Source organism: Vulpes lagopus, chromosome 5 (genome assembly GCF_018345385.1).
Source record: "Vulpes lagopus strain Blue_001 chromosome 5, ASM1834538v1, whole genome shotgun sequence".
Taxonomy (NCBI): domain Eukaryota; kingdom Metazoa; phylum Chordata; class Mammalia; order Carnivora; family Canidae; genus Vulpes; species Vulpes lagopus.
The window spans coordinates 15,611,600-15,636,777 of record NC_054828.1 but is presented as its reverse complement, the minus strand read 5'-3'; the positions used below and the strand labels follow the sequence as shown (position 1 = coordinate 15,636,777).

At 35.8% G+C, this 25,178-nt stretch overlaps 1 protein-coding gene across 2 annotated transcripts in view; it reads right to left on the bottom strand.

Annotated features, from left to right (window-relative positions):
- Window positions 1–25,178, bottom strand: part of CRY1 (cryptochrome circadian regulator 1) — a 98,804-nt gene that overhangs the window by 28,548 nt on the left and 45,078 nt on the right. For both annotated transcript variants that reach the window (XM_041757410.1, XM_041757409.1), the window contains exon 2: window positions 5,021–5,129. In XM_041757410.1, coding sequence (XP_041613344.1) covers window positions 5,021–5,129 — 109 coding nt within the window. The remainder of the gene's footprint in view (window positions 1–5,020; window positions 5,130–25,178) is intronic.

Here is a 25,178-nt window from a genome sequence, read left to right as displayed (position 1 = left end):
TTTACTATTGTTCTACAAGTGTCAGACTCCACATGTGACCATGAAAAGCTTGGTAGATTTTGACTGGTTTCTTTTTACTCTCAACTATAGTGGATTCCCTTCTTTTTCTGCTGTGTCCCCATGGATAGAGACATGAGTCTCTTTTCTATGAAAGGTTCATCTCTTTAAGGAATTTAGTTTAGGTTTCTCTGTGGCCTCAACTCCCTAGTAGGTTAAAAAAAAAAAAAACCAACCCATGATTTTGTGGCATATTCACTTTCTTCTCATTGTTGAGATATTAGCCTTAGCAACATATTTATGAATGTGTCTTCTGACGAGGAAAACAAAAGCAAATTAAACTATTGGAAAAAAATAAAAATAAAAAATAACTATTGGGAATACACCAAAATAAAAAGCTCTGCACAATGAAGGAAATGAACAAAACAAAAAAGACAATCTACTGAATGGAAGACAATATTTGCAAATGATATATCCAAAATATATAAAGAGCTTATAAAACTCAACATCAAAATCCCCCCCCAAAATCTGATTTAAAATGGCCAAATGACTCTCAGTTTGTTTCCTATAGCTAAGAGTCTCTTATGGCATTAAGGAGGGCACTTGATGTCCTGAGCACTGGGTATTATATGCAACTGATGAATCAATCATTAAACTCTATCTCTGAAATGAATAATATACTATACATTAATTAATTAAATTTAAATTTACAAAATGGTTAAAGGATCTGAATAAACATTTTTCAAAGAAAATATACACATGGCCAACAGATAAAAAAAAAAAAAAGGATGCTCAATATAACTCATCATCAGGGAAATACAAATCAAAACCACAAATAAGATACCATCTCACACCATTCAGGATGGCTAGTATTAAGACAAGGAATAACAAGTGTTGGCAAGACTGTGGTGAAAAAGAAACCTCGATGCAATGTTGGTGGGAATATGGACTAGTGCGACCACTGTAGAAAACAGTATAGAGAAAAAAAAAAAAAAAAGAAAGAAAACAGTATAGAGGTTCCTCATAAAATTAAAAATAGAAATACCATATGATCCAGTAATTCCACTACTGGGTATCTACCCAAAGAAAATGAAAACACTAATTCAAAAGATATATGTACCTCTATGTTTGCTGCAGCATTATTTATAACAGTCAAGATACAGAAGCAACCTAAGTATCTACTGACAGATGGATGAATAAAGATGATGTTGCGTGTGTGTGTCTACACACACACACACACACACACACACACACTAGACTATCAGTCACAAAAAAGAATGAAATCTTGCCATTTACAACAATACAAATGGACCTAGAGTATATTATTCTAAGTGAAATAAGTAAGACAGGGAAAGGCAAATATATGATTTCACTTATTTATGGAATCTAAAAAACAAAACAATTAACAAACAAACCAAACAGACTCTTAAATACAGAGGACAAACTGGTGGTTGCCAGATGGAAGGTGGGTAGGAAAAGGAACAAAATAGATAAAGGAGATTAACAGATACAAACTTCCAGTTATAAAATAAATAAGTCATGGAGATCAAAAGGTACAGCATAGAGAATATCATCAATAATATATAACATTGTATGGTGACAGACGGTGACCACACTCACAGTGAGCACTAATACATAGAATTGTTAAGCTGATACGCTCTATACCTGAAACTAATATAATATTGAATGTCAAGGGCAGCCCCAGTGGTGCAGCGGTTTAGCGCCGCCTGCAGCCCGGGGTGTGATCCTGGAGACCCAGGATCGAGTCCCACGTCAGGCTTCCTGCATGGAGCCTGCTTCTCCCTCTGCCTGTGTCTCTGCCTCTCTCTCTCTCTGTCGAATTAAAAAAAAAAAAAATTGAATGTCAATTATACTTCAATAATAAAGAAAAAAAAGAAAACATAAATGAAATCATATCACTCCTACTCAAAAATTTCTATGGCATCCCAGTTCACTCAGAGTAACAGCCAAACTTTTAAACATGGTCTATAAACAGAGTCCTGTGATCTGGCTCCTTGCAACCTCTTTGACCCTTTCTCTGCTTTTCACTCACTGCTTCTAGTCATGCTAGCCTTCTTGTTGTTCCTAAACAAGTCATAGCACACTTCCATATGAAGGCCGTTGTAACTCCTGTCCCCTCTGCCTACAACATTCTTTCCCCATGTTACAGTAATCTTAGCAGCTCAAAATGATCCTCACAAGTCTGTCAATTAATAGATGGTGTGGTTCTGTTGATCTCACCCGGGCTCACAAATGAGCTTGCAATCAGCTGACAGCTTGGCAGAGCCTAAAGGATCTAAAATAATCTCTCTTCTACATCTCAGACGTTGGTGCTGGCTGTTGATTGGCCCTCTATCTCTACACAGTCTCCCATAATTTGATATTTTAGCCAATACTCTCTGCATGATACAAAAAGCTTTCTAAAAGGGCAAAGGCAGACTTCAACGTTGCTTGAGGCTTAGGATTTGGAACTCAGTGTCGTCCTTGGCAGTTGGTCAAAATAAGTTATATGGCCACCCCAGATTTAAACTTGACCTTTTGATGGAACAAGGTGCAAAATGTTGTGGATTCACAATATCACACTCCAGATATTTACATGGCTCAGTCCCTTCACATGTTTGTCATATAGATCATCTTCGAAGTTAAGCTTCCCATGATTCCATATAAAGTAATTACCCTTCCCTCACCTCGGCACTTAATATCCCACACTTTATTTTAGTACCTATTACTGCCTGACATTGCATATTTACTAGTTTATTATCTGCCTCCTTCCCACTATCATATAAGCTCTGCCAAGGTAGGAATGTCTTCTCTTTGGTTCACCAGAATATCCATACCCCCTTGAACTCTGTCTTGTACATAATAGGCACTCAATCACTATCTGCTGAATTAATCTCTTATTCAAATAAGCATGTGCAGTGGTTCAACATTTATAAAACAATCAACGTGACAGATCACATCAATAAAAGAAAAGACAAGAACCATATGATCCTCTCAATAGATGCAGAGAGAGCATTTGACAAAATACAGCATCCATTCCTGATTAAAACTCTTCAAAATGTAGGGATAAAGAGAATATTTCTCAGTATCATAAAAACCTTTATGTAAAGCCCATAGTGAATATCATTCTCAATGGGGAAACACTGAGAGCCTTTCCCCTAAGATCAGGAACATGACAGGGATGTCCATTCTCACCACTGCTATTCAACATAGTACTAGAAGTCCTAACCGCAGCCATCAAACAACAGAAAGAAAAAGCATTCAAATTGGCAAAGAAGAAGTCAAACTCTCCCTCTTTGCAGATGACATGATACTGTAAATAGAAAACCCAAAAGACTCCACCCCAAAATTGCTAGAACTCATATAGCAATTCAGCAATGTGGCAGGATACAAAATCAATGCCCAGAAACCAGTGGGATTTCTATACACTAACCATGAGACTGAAGAAAGAGAAATTAAGGAATCAATCCCATTCACAATCGCACCCCAAACCATAAGGTACCTAGGAATAAACCTAACCCAAAGAGGTAAAGGATCTATACTCTAAAAACTACAGAACACTTCTGAAAGAAATTGAGGAAGACATAAAGAAATGGAAAAACATCCCACACTCATGGATTGGAAGAATAAATATTGTGAAAATGTCTATGCTACCCAAGGCAATTTACACATTCAATGCAATTCCTATTAAACTACCACGGACTTTCTTCAGAGTTGGAACAAATAATCTTAAATTTGTATGGAATCAGAAAGGCCCCAAATAGCCAGAGGAATGTTGAAAAAGAAAACCAAAGCTGGGGACATCACAATGCCTGACTTCTGGCTGTATTACAAAGCTGTGATCATCAAGATAGTATGGTACTGGCACAAAAACAGATAGATCAATTGAACAGAATAGAGAACCCAAAAATGGACTCTCAACTCTATGGTCAACTCATCTTTGACAACACAGGAAAGAATATCCACTGGAAAAAAGACAGACTCTTCAATAAATGGTGTTGGGAAAATTGGACAGTCACATACAGAAGAATGAAACTGGACCATTCTCTTACACCATACACAAAGATAAACTCAAAATGGCTGAAAGATCTAAATGTGAGACAAAAATCCATCAAAATACTAAAGAACACAGGCAACACCCTTTTTGAACTTGGCCACAGCAACTTCTTGCAAGACCCATCTTATGATGGGAAATAAAAGCAAAAATGAACTATTGGTACTTCATCAAGATAAAAAGCTTCTGCACAGCACAGGAAACAATCAACAAAGCTAAAAGACAACCTACAGAATGGGAGAAGATATTCGCAAATGACATATCAGATAAAGGGCTAGTATCCAAGATCTATAAAGAACTTATCAAACTCAACACCCAAGAAATGAACAATCCAGTCTTGAAATGGGCAGAAGACATGAACAGACTCTTAACTATAGGGAACAAACTGATGGTTACCAGAGAAGAGGGGGTGGTGGGGGGTAAGGGATGGGTGAAATAAATTAAGAGTCTGTTTTCTTGATTTTTTTTCCTTTGCTTGCTTGTTTCTTAAATTCCACATAGGAATGATGTCATATGGTATTTGTCTCTCTATGACTTATTTCGCTTAGCATTTGCTAAGCATGGCACATATGGTGTAAAATATGTGTGTCCTATCTTTGTTATTAGAAAGGGGGATGGTAACACACATAAATGCAGATTTATATATATTGATGGACCTACAGGTATTAGATAAATAGATACAGATACATGCACATATATAGTCTTATTAATGCAAAAAAAATTTCTAATGCATACATAAGAAATTGGTAGTAGTTGTTGCTTCTGGGAAGGGAACTAGAACTTTAAGGCAGAAGGAAGATTTAACTTTTCATTGTAAATCACTTTTTTCACTGTCTGATTCTGCCATGTGAACTTTTATTAAATAAAAAGAATTTCCCAAAACTTAAATTACCTCAAATACTTTATATATCAAATATGTGTCTTCTCTGACAAAAGATTATTACTTTATGCAAAGATTTTAAAGATTACCTTAAAAAGCCTGGGAAACACATCTGCTGGCTGTCCACGAATCACAAACAGACGAGAGTTTAACTTTCGCAGATTGGCATCAAGGTCTTCAAGACATTGAAGCAAAAATCTACAGAGAGAAAAATATTAAAATTCTTAAACATGCATGTTTAGAAGATAAAGTATTACAAAAGCATATTATTCTAAAAATTGATATGCCAACCTCATAATTTTATTAGCTCTTATCTTATTTCTAACTGATCTATAAATTACTATTTTCAGAAATTATATTTATAATCTTTTAATTACAAGTTTCTTGGTGTTTTAATATAATCCCTAAATTAAATCACTAACTTCCATTGAAATAATAGTGAGTGAATGTTAGCAATGTTTAATTTGTAAACATAAAAATTATATAATTAAATGAAGTGATTTGTTTCATTGATGAAATGAACTCAGGTTCAAACAGAGAAGCCACTTTGAAAAATCTAGGACATTTTTTTCTACTGAAAAAAAATGGAAACATCCTATTTAATCACTCCAAGCAAGTGAGTAATTTAAGAATTTGAGTATTAGGGGCTATTGTAATCATCTAAGAGAGAGAAAACATAATGCCAAATTTCAAGTTTCTTATATAATTAAAAAAACTGATAATAAGTTGTTAAATTATGTGGCATTAACTCAGTTAATTCCAGGTTAATTAAAAAAGAAAAATTCCATGAGACAGATGGATTTTTCTCAATGAAATAAGTATCAACAAGATTTACACATGATTGATATGTTGGGAAATTCTGGGGCAGCACCAAAAGACTGCTTACTGTACATCTTTTATTGTGAAGAAATGGAGCAGTCTCTAAGGGCAAATCTGAAAAAGAGGTCACCCCTGGAAAATTCAACCTGTTTGCCTCATGTTAATTTCTCTAACATTTCATGTAGATTTTATTCCCCTCAGCTGGACATATCTTATTTCCTCTTAATTCTGCTTCTTTCATGTATCTGATCACAAGGTTAAATATTTGTATGCCTTTTTTTTTTTTTAACTACAGTGATTACATGTAATCACATGGTCTCTGAGAATAGTGATTGTGTCTTACTTGTGAGTAGTAAATATGAATGAAAGGCATGTTTCAGAAATGTGTTGTTCAATACTGTAGCTACTAAGAACATATAGTCATTTAAATTTAATCAAAATTAACAGTTTAGTTTCTCAGTCACACTTGCCACACTTTAAGGCCTCTCAACAGCCACGTGTGCCTAGTCGTACCATATTGAACAGCACAGGTGAAGAAAATTTCCATCACTGCAGAAAGTTCTACCGGACACCATTATTCTAGGAAGTTGTTCAGTCCAAATCATCTGCCTATTCTGATCCCATCATTTCATCAAGAAAGTTTTGTTAATTTTTTATAGTTGTAGTTATTAGTAACATCAGTATACTTAGTCAAGTTTGATATTCTTTTCACTGAGGACTCACAAGGACTCCCATCATATCACTTTTAGGATGCCGCATAATTGTGTTAAACAAATAGGAAATAAACTCTTCTATCTTCACATTTATGTTTTACCTCATACCTGCTCTGTCTGGGTTTGGAACCAGTCACTGCTCTAACACTGACCCCTACCCCAACCTACCACCACAAATGTACAAATACTTTGGGGGAGAAGATTGTTATTGTTAAACCAACACAAAAGTACCTGAGTTTTAGAAAGTTATCCATAATTGAATAATTTATCATGTTTGGTGATCTTTATTAGAAAGCATCTAATTTTATGTATTTGCTTGATAAAAGTTTTTTTTACACTGTAGCAGTCAGATAAAAAATTAAGAAGTTGAATGAACTAGCAAATTTACATTTTCTTAAACAGTACAAAACTAAAATGTCCTGGAAGGATAATCCAAGGCAGATATAATCCTCAAATCTCTTTTGTACCATTAGTTTCAGAATGGAAATGTTTCCATATGGTGAAACAGGTCAATGACAGATGGGAAAAAAATGGGAAAAGAAAAAAAAAAAAACCTGATTAATGCATAAAATAAACAAGTAAGCCTGGATTAATTAATAACTGGCCTTATTTTTCCCTTTCTTGTTCACAGGCTAAATAAACATTCTTAATTCTTTTCAATAAACACCCTATGAACCAAAAACAATGTAGAGAGAGTGGGGATCCCTGGGTGGCGCAGCAGTTTGGCGCCTGCCTTTGGCCCAGGGCGCGATCCTGGAGACCTGGGATCGAGTCCCACGTCGGGCTCCCGGTGCATGGAGCCTGCTTCTCCCTCTGCCTGTGTCTCTGCCTCTCTCTCTCTCTCTATCATAAATAAATAATAATAAAAAAATTTTTAAAAAAAACACTGTAGAGAATGCTATGGACTAAAGCAACATGCTACAATGGAAAATGCAACCAAAGAGATAATTTTGTTTTGATACTGCATAAAACAAAGGAATAGATATATTTAAGTATGTTGTTTTTCTTCCATAGTATGATGTTTTTCTTCCACAGATGTTATCATCTACAGCATTGTAATTTCACATAAAAATTAAAGAAGTACACCCAAATACAGAGAAGTAAATACAAATATATGTACTTTAAAAAATATAGTACCTTTGCACTGTGACTTCTAAACCCAAATGCATCTATTATTTTCATAAGATAAAATTTGCACATATTTACTTATGCTATATGTACATAAGAAAAGTATTGGCAGGATACTTACAAATTATTAGTAACAGCTACCTTTGGGGAGTGGGAATTTGGGGTGGGAGTAAAGATGAGAGAAACATGCTTGCTTTTTTTTTTTTACTTCATAAAAGGTACAAAATTGATAAGGAACATACAGTCTTTCAGAGTAAAACAAACAGAAATACTGTATCTACTGAAAACATGGCTTAACACAGTAAATATCTTTTCAAAGCAATAGACATACTTCTATGGCATCAATTTTGATGGTTTCATAGCATTCCATTACATGGATGTCACATAATTTAACAAGTCTAGCAACAAATTACTGTCCTTCAATAAATCCTGAAAAGTGCAATTTTCCTTACCTATGTGACAGGGATAGTAATAGCACCTAAATCACAACATGTGTGAGAATTAAATTAACTAATACACTTGAAGCCCTCAGAACAGTGGCTGATCCATAATAAGCACAATTATGTGTTATCTATTATTTTTGGTCGCCTTCTTCATATTCTTCATACCACTTGTGTTCTAGCCCTTGTTATCTCTCTCTCCTGAATGTGACTTTGAACAAATAATACCTTGTATTATTTATTGCAATGCCTTAACACCTTCCTACCAACATCTCTTCCCTATTCTTTTTTTTATAAGGAAATTGGATTTTTATTTTTTTTAATAATTTTTAATTTATTTATGATAGTCACACAGAGAGAGAGAGAGAGAGAGAGAGAGAGAGGCAGAGACACAGGCAGAGGGAGAAGCAGGCTCCATGCACCGGGAACCCGACGTGGGATTCGATCCCAGGTCTCCAAGATCGCGCCCTGGGCCAAAGGCAGGCGCCAAACCGCTGCGCCACCCAGGGATCCCATCTCTTCCCTATTCTAATCCATTTTATGTACTACACCAAATCTTTTTTTTTTTAATTTTTATTTATTTATGATAGTCAGAGAGAGAGAGAGAGACAGAGAGAGAGAAAGAGAGGCAGAGACACAGGCAGAGGGAGAAGCAGGCTCCATGCCGGGAGCCCGACGCGGGACTCCAGGATCACACCCTGGGCCAAAGGCAGGCGCTAACCGCTGAGTCACCCAGGGATCCCCCCCAGGATCATTTCTTACCATTCCCCCTTCCTTCCCACCATATGAAACTACTCTTCTTGCCACATATCCACTCTCCTGGAATTTGCTCCATGATCTTCCCTCAGCCTAGAATTTCCTTCTCTTCAATTTCCATCTCTTCAAGTTCATATCCTATTTATCTTCAGTCTTTGAGGTGAAAGTAATTTCCCCATCATCTAAACTACCATAGGATACAATGGCCTCATCCTAGAGAAATGTTCATATTCTCTTTATATTATAGCTATCATATATAGACATCACCTTCTGATGTATTTCAAATATATCAGATGTATTTGAAATTAAGTATCTATGTATTCTTCCCCTTCTGATGTATTTCAAATTAGTATCTATGTCTCTTTCCTAACTGTGCAGTTTTCTTACCCTGTGTTTTGGTTTCTATATTTAGTAAACGAATGCCATGTGATCAAACTAACCTATTGAAAAAATTAAAAATAGAATTAAAAAAAAAGCCCAAACCCATAGAGTTATCTTGCTTGTTGAAAAAACTAGAAACACTATAAAATCACCTGGTAGAATTACTAGCACTTGATAGTGCAGAAGTTATCATTATTCTCCTCTTGGAATAATTTATATTTCTAAAAAAAGTAACATATATTTCTATATGTAAATACTTGGGCATGAAAACAGAAGATAATTAGCTGGATGCTTACATCTGTATGGAGAATTGTCTCAGATTCATAATTTCTCTTGAATGTGACTTTGAACAAAGGGTCATTGAAAATCTTTCCCAGTGACAAGGCAATGTGAACATGAATAGATATATAACAGGAGCAAGGGAAACAAAAGCAAAAATAAACTATTGGGACTACATCAAAATAAAAATCTTCTCCACAGAGAAGGAAACAATTAACAAAACTAAAAGACAACTTACTGAATGGAGGAAGATATTTAAAAACGACATATTCCAATAAAAGGTTAGTATGCAAAATATATAAGAACTTAACACCCAAACATCCAACTTAACACCCAAAAAACAAATAATCAATTAAAAATGAGCAAAAGAAATGAATAGACATTTCTTCAAAGAAGACATCCAGATGGCCAACAGATACATGAAAAGATAAACATCATGCATCATCAGGGAACTGCAAATCAAAACCACAATGACAAACAACCTCACACCTATGAGAATGGCTAAAATCAAAAACTCAAGAAACAAGTGTTGGTGAGGATGGGAGAAAAAGGAACTTTTGTGCACTGGTGATGGGAATGCAAACCGGTGCAGTCATGCTATAGACAGTATAGAGGTTCCTCAAAAAGTTTAAAATACCCCTTCCCCCTTCCCTTCCCATCCCTTCTCATTGCAAAAAAAAAAAAAAAAAAAAAAAAAGTTTAAAATAAAAAATTTAAAAATTTAAATAAAATAAAAAGTTTAAAAATAGAACTTTCTTATAATCCAGGATTGCACTACTGGGTATTTACCCAAAAAACACAAAAACACTAATTCAAAGGGATACACACACCCCTGTTTATTATAGCATTATTTAAAATAATCAAACAATGAAAGCAGCCCAAGTGTCCATCAAAAGATGGATAAAGAAGATATACAGATATACATATATTTAGATATACCATGGAATATTACTCAACCATAAAAAGGAATGAAACCTTGGCATTTACAATAACATATAGTCATCTAGAAAGTATAATGCTAAGTGAAATAAGCCAGTCAGAGAAAAACAATAGGATTTCACTCATATGTGGAATTTAAGAAATAAAACAAATTAACAGGGATCCCTGGGTGGCACAGCAGTTTAGCACCTGCCTTTGGCCCAGGGCGCGATCCTGGAGACCCGGGATCAAATCCCACGTTGGGCTCCCGGTGCATGGAGCCTGCTTCTCCCTCTGCCTATGTCTCTGCCTCTCTCTCTATCTCTCTCTCTCTCTGTGTGACTATCATAAATAAATATAAATTTTAAAAAAATAAAAATAAAACAAATTAACAAAGGAGGGGATAAGAAAGAGACAAATCAAAAAACAGACTTCTAACTACAGAGAATGAACAGATGGCTATCAGAGGGGAGGTGGGTGGGAGAATGGATGAAATAGGGAAGGGGACTGAGAGTACACTTATCTTGATGAGCATTGAGTAATATACAGAATTGCTGAATCGCTATATTTAGACCTGAAATGAATATAACACTGTATGTTAACAACACTAGAATTAAAATTACACACACACACACACACACACACACACACACAAAGGCACAGTGCAATTAAGATCCTGAATCAACTTATCTAAGTATATAATCCTTCCTTGATAATAGCATAAAATGAAACCTCTAATATCCGAGAGGTTCAAAGTATCAACTCATTGACATGTAAGATTTCTTTTCAGTGCTAAAGGGATAATAATGTCATTTGAAAGGGTGTTATATAAAAATCTAACCTTTCATCCTTTACCCTTAATCAGGAAGAGTCAGTTCTGCCAAAGTTCAGATTCAGTGTGTTCCAGAGAACACATCAATTTCAGCCTTTATATATTACATGTGCCTCAGAACAGGCCTCTAATATTCAATGGAATAATTCAATATAATACTTTGAAAATACATAAGGTACACTTTTAACAGGAACATATTTTCTGATCTTCTCTTAATGTGGCATATTACGATACCCATTTGGAGGCTCAGTTAATAAAGCTATTAACCACATGCAACAGGTCAGTTTTTAAAGACCAAAGGGTAGTAAAACTCACTACAACTCTTTGCATAATTATATTAGCTATACAGAAGCACAGTTCTCCTGTTATTTACATTACTAACTGCATCACTTCAAAATAAATAGAATGGGTGTTAAGTAAGAAAATAAACTCCTTAGCTTTAAAAATATTAAAGTTTTTTTTAAACCTCCAGAGATCACTAACTTACTGCCATTAGAAAAAAAAAAAAAGCTACATGCCATGAGTTTCCTTATACCATTTCCAACAGATGATTTCAACATGAATCAACAGAAATAGTTTCTTAAAGTAGGTCATTGCTATAGCAACCAATGGGCGGTTTGGTATACTCCCCGTCACAATGACCTACTTTTTCGCCTGTGCTAGAATAGCTTTATGTAACCAGAATTTCTAGTTCTGTCTATAAAATAGTCTAAAAAAGGCAATGATGGGATACAACATAATCCCACGGTTGTTGAAAACAAGGCATACAAATTAACATGTATCATACCAGATTAAAACCATCTGGTTCTTCACTTTAGTTTATAAAATATATCTTATCATATGCTCAAAGAAGAAAATTACACTTAGAGTATCTAAATCAAAATAATTCATTGCTGACCCTAAAAAGCTAATTTAAAAAATAATTAAAATCACATAGAAAATATCTTCCGTCCTCTGCATGAAACAATCCCTGGGTCTTGGGATTGAGCCCCAGGGCCAGCTCCCTACTCAGTGGGGAGTCTGCTTCTCCCTCTTCCTCTGCCGTTCTTCCCACTTGTGTTCTCTCTCTCTCAAATAAACAAAATCCTTTAAAAAATAAAATAAAAATTAGGGTCTGGACATATTAATTATAATAAAGAAAACAAGCAGACAATCTTAATCATTAACCAAAGTCTATGGTGTTGTATTAGAAAACTTTAAAATTATAAGTAGCAAACTTTCTCTCTATAAATTGAATAAAGTTTGGATATGATTTTTTTGGCTTGTAACAAATTTTTGGTGCTTTCATTTAATAATCATTAAATAATCATTATTCAGATTGTTAGAATATTTGTGATATACATTTTCCCTAAAGAGAATAGTTTAATTTTCAATAGTAATTAAGTATATATTTTTATTTATTTATTTATTTATTTATTTATTTATTTATTTATTTATTTATTTTTAAGTATATATTTTTAAATAAATTTTTTACTTTGCCAGGCTCTAATAGTCATAAATCACAGAATTTTTTTTTTTAAATCTTTTTTTTTTTTTTTTAATTTATTTATGATAGAGAGAGAGAGAGAGAGAGAGAGAGAGGGGCGCAGAGACACAGGCAGAGGGAGAAGCAGGCTCCATGCACCGGGAGCCCGACGTGGGATTCGATCCCGGGTCTCCAGGATCGCGCCCTGGGCCAAAGGCAGGCGCTAAACCGCTGCACCACCCAGGGATCCCAATCACAGAATTTATAACATAACACAATGTTGCTTTTTACAACAAATATTTTGCAGTGTCCTCTTTTAAATTCTGAAATTTAAATAAAAATTAAAAAAAGAAATTTATAGATAATATAGCATATCTATATGCACAAATTTAAAGCATTAATTTAATACTTTACTGTAATATATGGGAGAAATTAAAGGAAGGTCACTTACATTTTAAAAATAACACATACTTCCAAATGTAAATATCTGAGTATAACAAAAGAAAACAATGAATTAGTTGAATGCCTAACCTACATCCAGAATCATTTTAAATTCAAGAGCTGGGATCCCTGGGTGGCGCAGCGGTTTGGCGCCTGCCTTTGGCCCAGGGCGCGATCCTGGAGACCCGGGATCGAATCCCACATCAGGCTCCCGGTGCATGGAGCTTGCTTCTCCCTCCGCCTGTGTCTCTGCCTCTCTCTCTCTCTCTCTGTGACTATCATAAATAAATAAATAAAAAAAAAAGATAAATTCAAGAGCTACAAAAACAGAGTAATACAGTTGTATTATTGGTGACTCAAACACTGTAAGTAGTACTGCCTTTGGTGACATGATTTTCTGTAATGTTGAGTAAGACTTAGTAAAAATTCTAGACAAAAAGTACTATCTTTCCTTAATTTACAAAGGAAATAAATACATTCTAGGAAAACGGTATACATTAAAATTTCATAAGGAGGCACTTGCATGGCTCAGTCTCTTAAGCAGCAAAAGAATCTGCTTCTCCCTCTCCCACTCCTGATCCCCCTGCTTGTGCTCTCTCTGTCAAATAAATAAAATCTTAAAAAAATACAATAAAAATTTCATAAGAAATACCTAGCACTTACATGTAAACATGGACTTAGGCTCTAGATTCAGAGAATTTCATAAGTTTTTCACTTACATGAAACATCTGGCAGAATATTTGAAAGTTATTGGGACTCAAGACAACAATTTATCTTGAGAGATTGTCCTGAACATTGCAAAAAGTCTTTCATTCTTGGCCTCTCCTCACTAATTCCACTAGTGCCCTCCAATTATTGTGATGAACAAAGATGCCCTACAAATTCCTAAAACACCTCTAAGGAGTGATATTATTCATTATTCACTAATTTCATTGATTTGAGAAATAGAAGATAAGTGATAGGTATATTCAATGCTCAAGAAGCTGAAAATCTAGAAACTTAAAAATATACATGACGTGTATGAATATAATAGAACCTGCCAGGTAGAATGCAACATATATTATAAGAGATATGTATGGATAACATTACTATTGCTTTAAAAAAATCAAGAGGGAAAGGGTACCAGGGAGGCTCAGTGGGTTGAGCCTCTGCCCTCGGCTCAGGTTATGATCCCTGTGTCCTGGGATCGAGTCCTGAGTCAGGCTCCCAGCTCAGCAGAAAGTCTGCTTCTCCCTCTGATTCTCACCCCTGTTCATGCACACGTGCATGTTCTCTCTCTCTCAAACAAATAAAATCTAAAAAAAAAAAAACAAAACAAAAAAACAAGAGGGAGAAATCACTTTTTGATTTCTTTTTTTGAGATGGGGAAAAATTTAGGCAAAAATTTCAAAGATGTGCTGATCATAGAGAGAGGCCTTGCAATTATTAGTATGATTTTAATAGCTGGATATAGGGAGCGAGAATTACTGGCTACTGGACTGTAACCTCCTTAGACTGGGACTCGATCTTGTTATCCACTTTCTAGCGCCTAGACAATGTATAACATATAGCAGAAGTTCAAAAAATATTTATCTAATGACTAACCAAATAAATTCATGAAGGCAAGAGAAAGAGATTTTTTCCCCAAGCTTTTATTTAAATTCCAGTTAGTTCACATACAGCATAAATTAATATCAGTTTCAGGTATACAATATAGTGATTCAACACTTCCATGTAACACCCAGTGCTCATCACAACAAGTGCACTCCTTAATCCCCATCACCTATTTAACCCACCTCCTCTCTGGTAACCATCAATTTGTTCTCTATAGTTAAGAATCTGCTTCTTGGGACACCAGGGTGGCTCAGTGACTGAGCCTCTGCCTTTGGCTCAGGTCGTGATCCCGGGGTCCTGTGACTGAGTCCCACAACAGGCTCCCTGCAGGGAGCCTGCTTCTCCCTCAGCCTATGTCTCTGCCTCTCTCTCTGTGTCTCTCATGAATAAATAAATAAAATCTTTAAAACAAAAGAAAACTGGATACACATCGAATATATGTTTTTTTTAAAAAAAAGAACGTTTCTCGGGTTGCCTCTCTTTTTACCCTTTGCTCATTTGCTTTATTTCTTAAATTGCACGAGTGAAGTCATATGTATTTGTCTTTCTCTGACTTACTCCACTTAGCATAAGACTCTCTAGCTCTATCCATGTTGTTGCAAATGGCAAGATTTTGTTCTTTTAAAGGCTGAATAATATTTCATTGTGTATGTATATATGTGTGTGTGTATGTGTATGTATATACCACTTCTTTATCCATTCATCAGTCAATGGACACTTGAGCTGTTTTCATAATTTGGCTATTGTAGATAATACTGCTACAAACATTTGGGTACATGTATCCCTTCAAATTAGTATTTTTTTATTCTTTGGCTAAATATCTAGTAGTGCAATTAATCACAGGGTAGTTTTATTTTTAACTTTTTGAGGTAGTACTATTTTTCACAGTGGCTGCATCAGTTTGCATTTCCACCAAGAGTACAAGAGGGTTCACCTTTTCTCCATCCTCACCAATACTTGTTGTTTTTTGGGTTTTTGATTTTAGCCATTCTGACAGGTGTGAGGTGATATCTCATTGTAGTTTTGATTTGCAGTTTCCTGATGAGGAGTGATGTTAAGCAACTTTTCATGTGTCTGCTGGCCATCCGGATGTCTTCTTTGTTAAAATGTCTGTTCATGTCTTGTACCCATTTTTTCATTGAATTACTTGGGGTTTTTTTGGTGCTGAGTTTTATAAGTTCTTTATAGATTTTGGATACCAACCCTTTATCAGAGGTTATTTGCAATTATCCTCTCCCCTTCCACAGGCTGATTTTCAGTTTTGTTGAATGTTTGCTTTGCAGAAGCTTTTTATTTTGATGAAGTCTCGACAGTTTAGTTTTGCTTCAATTTCCTTTGCCTCAGGGGTTACATCTAGAAAGAAGTTGCTACAGCCAATGTCAAAGAGGTTGTTACTGCATATGTTCTCCTCTATCATTTTTTTAATATTTTATTTATTTATTCATGAGAGACAGAGACAGAGACAGAGAGAGGGAGAGAGGCAGAGACACAGGCAGAGGGAGAAGCAGGCCCCATGACAGGAGCCGGATGTGGGACTTGATCCCAGGACTTCAGGATCATGCCCTGGGCCAAAGGCAGGCGCTAAACCGCTGAGCCACCTAGAGATCCCTTTCTCTAGGGTTGTTATGGTTTCAGATCTTGCAAAAAATTAATCAATTTTTAATTTATTTTTGTAAATTGTGTAAGAAAGTGGGTCAGTTTCATTCTTTTGCACATTGCTGTCCAGTTTTCCTAACACCATTCGTTGTAAAGACTGTCTCTTTCCCGCTGGATATTCTTTCCTGCTGTCAAAGAGTAATTGACCATATATTGGTCTAGCTGCATGTTCATTGCTGAGTTTTCTGTTCCTTTCCATGTATTTATTTTTTGTGCCAGTGTTATACTGTTTTGATAACTACAGCTTTGTAATATAACTTGAAATCCAGAATTATGATGCCTTTGGCTGTTGTTTTTCAAGGTTGCTTTGGCTATTTGGGGTCTTTTGTGTTTTCAAACAAATTTTAGGATTGTTTGTTCCAGCTCTGTGAAAAATGCTGCTGGCATTTTTGATAGAGATTGCATTAAATGTGTAGGTTGCTTTGGGTATTATAGACATTTTAATAATATTTGTTCTTCCATTCCATAAGCAGGGAACGTCTTCCATTCTTTTGTGTCATCTTCAATTTCTTTCATCAGTGTTTTATAGTTTTCAGAGGACAGGTCTTTCACCTCTTTGGTTAGCTTTATTCCTAGGTATCTTATTGGTTTTGGTGGAATTGTAAATGGGATTGATTCCTTAATTAGTAGAAAGGAATTTTTAAGACTTGAGTCAATAGCCAATGGAAAGAACATTCTCGGAATATAAATACTTTACATGTATTTCCAACAACTTTATAAGTTATCCCATTTAAAGAACGAATCTAAAACTCAACAAGGACATTTTCCAAAGTAACTCAGCTAACCAATAAAGTAAAAAATTTAATTTGAATATGTCTGACCCCAAACCCATGCTCTTTGCACTATATAATGCTGCTTTCCTACAGGGTATATAATAATCTAAAATGTTTTACGGAAACTAGTCCAACAGCTTTAAGGACATAAAAAATTGCCAGAATATAGTTTTTGCCTTCAAGATGGGGGTGTCAATCAAGACAGAATATGTTTACACTGAACAAACCCCCAAAGAGCTCAGTGTTTTTTGTTGTTGTTGTTGTGTTTTTTTTATTTTTTTTTTCGTTTTTTGTTTTGTTTTGTTTTTTTAAAGATTTTATTTATTTATTCATGAAAGACACAGAGAAAGAGAGAGGCACAGACACAGGCAGAGTGGAGAAGCAGGCTCCATTCCGTGCAGGAAGCCTGACGTGGGACTTGATCCCGGGTCTCTAGGACCACATCCTGAGCTGAAGGCGGTGCTAAACCACTGAGTCACCCGGGCTGCCCCGAGCTCAGTGTTTTAAAATAACTAAAGTTTATTTCTCACTCATGATATATACATCTACTGCAGATAAGCGAAAGCATTTCTGCTCACAATTGGTCAAAGCAGGTCACATGGCCAAGCCAGACTTCAAGAAAGGCTGAAAGTATAAAATAAACTTCCTGCAGAAAAAGACACCAAATAATGGTAAAGAGAATAACATCTACCATAATATGTAAACCAAACACTGATGTTTATGTACCACATGGTAAATTTCTTAATGGTGTATTATGGCAGCACAGAAGTAATCTAACTCTGTGTATGGGAGCAGGGAAAAGGGGACATGGGAGGGCATGAGGAAGAAAACATTTGAGCAGAGTTTGGAATCCGTAAGTGTTGACCAAGAGGATAAAATAGGAAAGGATAATCAAAGCAGAAAAAAAGGTAACTTTAAATCAAGGATTTCTTAAGAACTGTATTATGCTGGGGGTGGGAGGAAGCTGGGAGAATGATACAAGTATCATACTTCCTATGCTAAGATTTATATCCCCCCCCCAATCCAGTGTTAACACTTCAAAATATGTTCAAAATCAATGACAAAGAAACCTCCCAAATTCCATTGCTGACAGAACATTGAATTAAGATATCCCTACAGAAATAACTAATAACAAACTAACAGGTACAACAAAACAAAACTTTTAAACATAATTCACCGGACTGCCCCAAAAGTAAGGAGTCACAAGAGTGTAAGTAGGTTACTAAGGTCAGCTTTAACCTAGAGAATTTCTATAGACCACCGAAAACCCTTAGCTTAATCCAAGTTGAGAAGGACCAGAGATAAAGCCCAAGGCCCATCCAAAGTGAGGAAGCCAATAAAAGACCCTCAATATAAACCTGGATTTCAAAGAGCTCTATTAATAGTTCAAATATAAAATAAGGCATAAGTCTTAAGTCACAGTATAGAGCAACAAGGGAACTTGCCTGTCTTTACAGACTGGGTTGAAAGAAAATAAAATTTCCCATTCCTGAATGGAAAGGGATAACATAGTAACTTTACAGTGGAGAAACCTGGCAAACAGCACCTTAACCACATAATCAGAATAAACATCACAACATGTTGATATCCCGTACATCCTGACATGATATGTATGATGAGAAGCACATTTTACCACTATGGGTTTTTCACAAAACCCATATCCTAGTCTAATTATGAAAAAAAAAATCAAACCTAAATTGAGGGCCAGTCTACAAAAATACATAACCAGTACTCAAAACCATAAAGATCATAAAAAACAAGAAAAACTTGAGAAACTGTCATAGAAGAGATTAAGGAGACATATGACTGAATGCCATGTGATATTTTGGATGGGATCCTGGAATAGGAAAAAACCATTAGTGGAAATCTGAATAACATCTGGAGGTTAGTTAGTGCTTCTAAGATACTGTTTAAGATATTAATATTAGGGAAGACTGGGTAGAGATTACACAGGAACTCTCTACACTATCTTTGTATGTTTTCTATAAATCTAAAATTATTTTTAAAAGTTTATTTTAGGGGATTCCTGGGTTGCTCGGTGGTTTAGCGCCTGCCTTTGGCCCAGGGCGCGATCCTGGAGTCGCGGGATCGAGTCCCGCGTCGGGCTCCCGGCATGGAGCCTGCTTCTCCCTCTACCTGTGTCTCTACCTCTCTCTCTCTCTTTATGTCTATCATGAATAAATAAATAAAAATCTTTTTAAAAAAATTTTTTTAATTAAAAATTTATTTTAAAAAATACCTTGTGCCCAAAAGCATAATCTCAATACCAATTCATGGAATTTAAGTGGTCCCAAACACCTCAAGCATAAAATTGCATTTAAAGTGGTCCCAGGTAGATTGTAATCTGGAATAATTTAAAAGAAATTATAAATCCTCTCTGTATTCAAATCCATGCCTCAATTTCCATTTTAAAAATTCCACCAAAAATTAAGCAATCACAAAATATCCAAGGAAACAGGAAGTTAATCTGAGTTGCAGGCTGAGAGGCCTGAAGATGACTGAGAATTTTCTGGAACTGCTAAAAGGTACCAATTCAGGTTAAGAATGAGGGGGATACAGGGTAGGAGATGGGGAGTAGGACAGAGATGGTGGGGTTAAATAAAGATAGAAACAAAGAACAGACAGAAAAGGGCAGAGATACAGGGAGGGAGAGTCAAGAGGGAGACAATTTTTTTTTTAAGATTTTATTTATTTATTCATGAGAGAGGGGGCGGGGCAGAAACACAGGCAGAGGGAGAAGCAGGCTCCATGTAGGGAGCCCGATGCGGGACTCGATCCTGGGTCCCCGGGGCCACATCCTGAGCTGAAGGCGGTGCTAAACCACTGAGTCACCCGGGGCTGCCCGAGCTCAGTGTTTTAAAATAACTAAAGTTTATTTCTCACTCATGATATATACATCTACTGCAGATAAGCGAAAGCATTTCTGCTCACAATTGGTCAAAGCAGGTCACACGGCCAAGCCAGACTTCAAGAAAGGCTGAAAGTATAAAATAAACTTCCTGCAGAAAAAGACACCAAATAATGGTAAAGAGAATAACATCTACCATAATATTAAACCAAACACTGATGTTTATGTACCACATGGTAAATTTCTTAATGGTGTATTATGGCAGCACAGAAGTAATCTAACTCTGTGTATGGGAGCAGGGAAAAGGGACATGGGAGGCATGAGGAAGAAAACATTTGAGGCAGAGTTTGGAATCCGTAAGTAGTTGACCAAGAGGATAAAAATAGGAAAGGATAATCAAAGCAGAAAAAAAGGTAACGTTAAATCAGGATTTCTTAAGAACTGTATTATGCTGGGGGTGGGAGGAAGCTGGGAGAATGATACAAGTATCATACTTCCTATGCTAAGATTTATATCCCCCCCCCAATCCAGTGTTAACACTTCAAAATATGTTCAAAATCAATGACAAAGAAACCTCCCAAATTCCATTGCTGACAGAACATTGAATTAAGATATCCCTACAGAAATAACTAATAACAAACTAACAGGTACAACAAAACAAAACTTTTAAACATAATTCACCGGACTGCCCCAAAAGTAAGGAGTCACAAGAGTGTAAGTAGGTTACTAAGGTCAGCTTTAACCTAGAGAATTTCTATAGACCACCGAAAACCCTTAGCTTAATCCAAGTTGAGAAGGACCAGAGATAAAGCCCAAGGCCCATCCAAAGTGAGGAAGCCAATAAAAGACCCTCAATATAAACCTGGATTTCAAAGAGCTCTATTAATAGTTCAAATATAAAATAAGGCATAAGTCTTAAGTCACAGTATAGAGCAACAAGGGAACTTGCCTGTCTTTACAGACTGGGTTGAAAGAAAATAAAATTTCCCATTCCTGAATGGAAAGGGATAACATAGTAACTTTACAGTGGAGAAACCTGGCAAACAGCACCTTAACCACATAATCAGAATAAACATCACAACATGTTGATATCCCGTACATCCTGACATGATATGTATGATGAGAAGCACATTTTACCACTATGGGTTTTTCACAAAACCCATATCCTAGTCTAATTATGAAAAAAAAAATCAAACCTAAATTGAGGGCCAGTCTACAAAAATACATAACCAGTACTCAAAACCATAAAGATCATAAAAAACAAGAAAAACTTGAGAAACTGTCATAGAAGAGATTAAGGAGACATATGACTGAATGCCATGTGATATTTTGGATGGGATCCTGGAATAGGAAAAAACCATTAGTGGAAATCTGAATAACATCTGGAGGTTAGTTAGTGCTTCTAAGATACTGTTTAAGATATTAATATTAGGGAAGACTGGGTAGGTCTAAGGTACCTTCCTTAACGTGAAAGAGAGCATCCAAAAAAAAGTACTTACAGAAAACATATTTAATGGTAAAATACTGAAACCACTAGTTTGGGGGCACCTGGGTGGCTCAGTGGTTGAGTGTCTACCTTGTGCTCAGGTCATGATACCAGGGTCCTGGAATCAAGTCCCACATCGGGCTCCCCACAGGGACCCTGCTTTTCTCCCTTTGCCAGTGTCTCTGCCTCTCTCTCTCTGTTCTCTCATGAATAAATAAATAAAATCTTTAAAAAAAGAAAAGAAAGACACCACTGGGTTTCAGATCAGAAAGAAGACAAGGATGCATGCTCTCACCACTTCTAATCAACCTGGCTAGCAGAACTAACTGAAAAAGTAACAGAGCAAGAGATAAAAGGTATAAGAATAAGAAAGGAGAAACAAAGGCCTGATTATTTACAGATGATATGAGCAACAATACTATCAATATAAAAAAAGAAAAACACAGAAAAATTATTTGAATAGTAAGACTTAAAAAGGGTTAAAAAAATCACTTAATTCCTAGAATCAATTTACACTAATACAATCTATGTAACTTATGCCTCTCTGACCTCAAATGTCACGCAAAGCTATTTATAATTTAGAACTCTTATTATTCCTTCTCTAATTTTAGAAACCACAGCGTTGTGACTTTACCAGGTTAGAACAAAATTAAGTGTAAGATGTACTTGTGGGCTTTAAAGGATTTACATACAACTAAATAAAATCTGTCCAACATGTGGCCAAAAGCATGCTGTCCCAGATCTATGTAGAATTCTTCTCTGTAGTTGAATAGTACTATTTGAGATTTCTCTCCTTCCAAAAAAAGACTAGTTTTATGTCACTTTATGTCACTAGTTTTATCTCAATAGAGCTGGAAAAAATTAATTATATTTCACTTTTCACTTAATAAAATTTCAATTTCTATAGGTGAAAAGAAAAAGACTAATAATGCTGAAAAAAAATTTTCTAAATCTATGACCCAGCACCTATCACAGGTCTGTCTATGGTTTGGCCAATGGTCAAGATCTTACCCACATTGACATTACTGCAAAAAGTGACAGCCATTCTCATGCAATCTATCCATCCATCTATTCATCAAAACTTTATTGAGAGCCTACTAACATTGGTCCCTGGGATAAAGGAAAAACAAAATTAAGTGCCTGGTCTCATGAAGTTTTCATGATAACGATGATGATGATAGCTGCAAACACTTAGGAAGTGTACTATCAGATGCTGCTCTAAGCACTTTATAAGCACACACAACCCTTTGATATAGGTATTTCCCTCATTTATAAATGAGGAAACTGAAGCATAAAGAATAAGTAATTTTCCCAAAAACACATGAATAGAAAAGTAGCAAAATTAGTATTTAAAACTCATTCAGCCTGCCTGACTTCAGATTCTAAGCTCTTGAATTACTGCACTGTACTTCAGTTGTGATCATTTCTATGGAAAAAAAATAAAAATACAGTAGAGGAATATTGGAGGAGTGTAATTTTATATACAGTGGTCACAGAAGGGTTTTTTAAATATTCTACAGCCTTGATTCAACATCTTCCTTTGAAAATTCCCTCAAATCTTCTCTTCCCACAGTCTTTCCCAATCTTAGTTACTGATGATTCCATCCTTCAAGTTACCCAGGCCACAGTGCCACCTGATTGGAATAGGATATGCTTATATTAGGTAACAACCGACCCCCCCCCAATCAGCAGCTTGATAAAACAAAAAATTCTATGATGCTCATGCTGAGCTTACTGCAACTCCAGGTAGCTACCCTCTTAGTGGTGACTTTACCAATCCAGTTCCTTTAATCTTGTGGCTCTATACTTTTAACACAAGGCCTCCTTCAAAGCAGGAACTGGAGAACAATATAGGGGCTTTACCCTGCTTCAGCCAAGTACATCTTTACACAATTCACTGGCCATAACTAGTTATGTGGCTTCACTAAACTGTACAGGGAGATAAGGAGGTAAATATCTCATACGCTCAGGTAAGAAATGGATAATGGTGAGCAATATCATACTGTCCTTGATTCTATTTTCTTTTGTAGCCCACATGTAAAACTTTGGCAAATCTCATCAGTTGTAGCTTCACAATACATCCAGAATGTTAACTACTTTTCACTAACTTTTACCTTACACTCTGTTTCAATCCTCCATCATTTCTGACCTTCTATCTCACTGCTTCTATACTTACCCCCATTGCCTGCCCGGTCTTCACCCAAACACCAAGTGGTCATGAACAAACCCTCCAACTGCAATGACTTCTCATCCATCAAAAAAGAAAAGTCCAAAAAAAAAAATTAAAAAATAATAAAAAAATAAAAAATAAATAAAATAAAATAAAATAAAATAAAATAAAATAAAATAAAATAAAAAAAGAAAAGTCCTGGGCAGCCCAGGTGGCTCAGCAGTTTAATGCCACCTTCAGTCCAGGGCAGGATCCTGGAGACCTGGGATCAAGTCCCATGTCAGGCTCCCTGCATGGAGCCTGCTTCTCCCTCTGCCTGTGTCTCTCTGCCTCTCTCTCTCTCTCTCTGTCTCTCATGAATAAATAAATAAAATCTTAAAAAAAAAAAAAAGTCCTTAAAATCACCTTCTAGGCCCCACAGGACAAACCTGGGCAACAGTTATTTCTCTGATCTCATCTCCTACTACTTTCCTTTTCCTTTACTTTGTTCTAGACACACTCTTTGAGATCACTTGAATATAAGAATATGACAGAAATGCTCCTACTTTAGTGCCTTTCCATAAGCTATTCTTTCCATGTAGAATACACTCCCCTCATATATATACATGGTTCAATTTCTCACTTTCTTCAGCTCTTTGAGCTCAAATATCACCTCTGAAGTGCTACGCTCTCTGACCATCTTACTAAAATTGATTTCCCCTCACTTTTGCCCCTAGCAATCCAGATCCTCCTTCCTTGCTATGTTTTTCTTTTTAACACATGCTCTTACATACTAATATATATTATTCTTATATTTATTGCTTGTTTCTCATTTCCATCTAGATATAAATTCTACAAGAGTGGAGTTTTTGCCTTTTTGGTCACTGCATTCATTAAATATATTTTTATATAAAATAATGAAGATGCCATGTGTGCAGAGAGAAACACTTAAGAGAATAAATGACCTATACAGATAACTGAGAAAACAGAATATTCACAGAGGGTAAAGGCCCAGATATATGAGGTCTTGTGTTTGAGGGACAAAAAATATGCTTAGAGGCCAATCAGTGAGGAGAAAGAAAAAAAAGAAAATGATAAATGGTGTTAAGGATGCACTAGGTGTTGAATCACATAGAGACTTTGACTTTTATTCTGAGTAAGAACAGGAATCCTTTCAACAGTTTAGAGGAGAAGCAGGGACATGGTGTGAATTAACTTTTAAAATAATTGCTTGGACTTCTGGGTAGAAAATGGGTATTAGAAACGGCAAAAATAGACCACTCAGAAGGCTACTTCACTTCTGTAGAGGAGAGATGATGGTGGCACAGATAAGAGTGGTAATAATAGTGAAAATGATAAGAACAACTTAATCTGGATAGAAATTTAAGGGATAGCAAAGGATGTGGAATTACTAAGTCTAGAGTCCAAAGCAGAAGTATAGGCTGAAGATACAATATTGAAGTCATCAGCACACAGATGGTAGTCATAAAACTAGATAAAAGAAAAACAGACGGAAGAAAGGACCTTCACTTGGTATGAACAGATGAAATGACAGACAGAAGGACAGTAA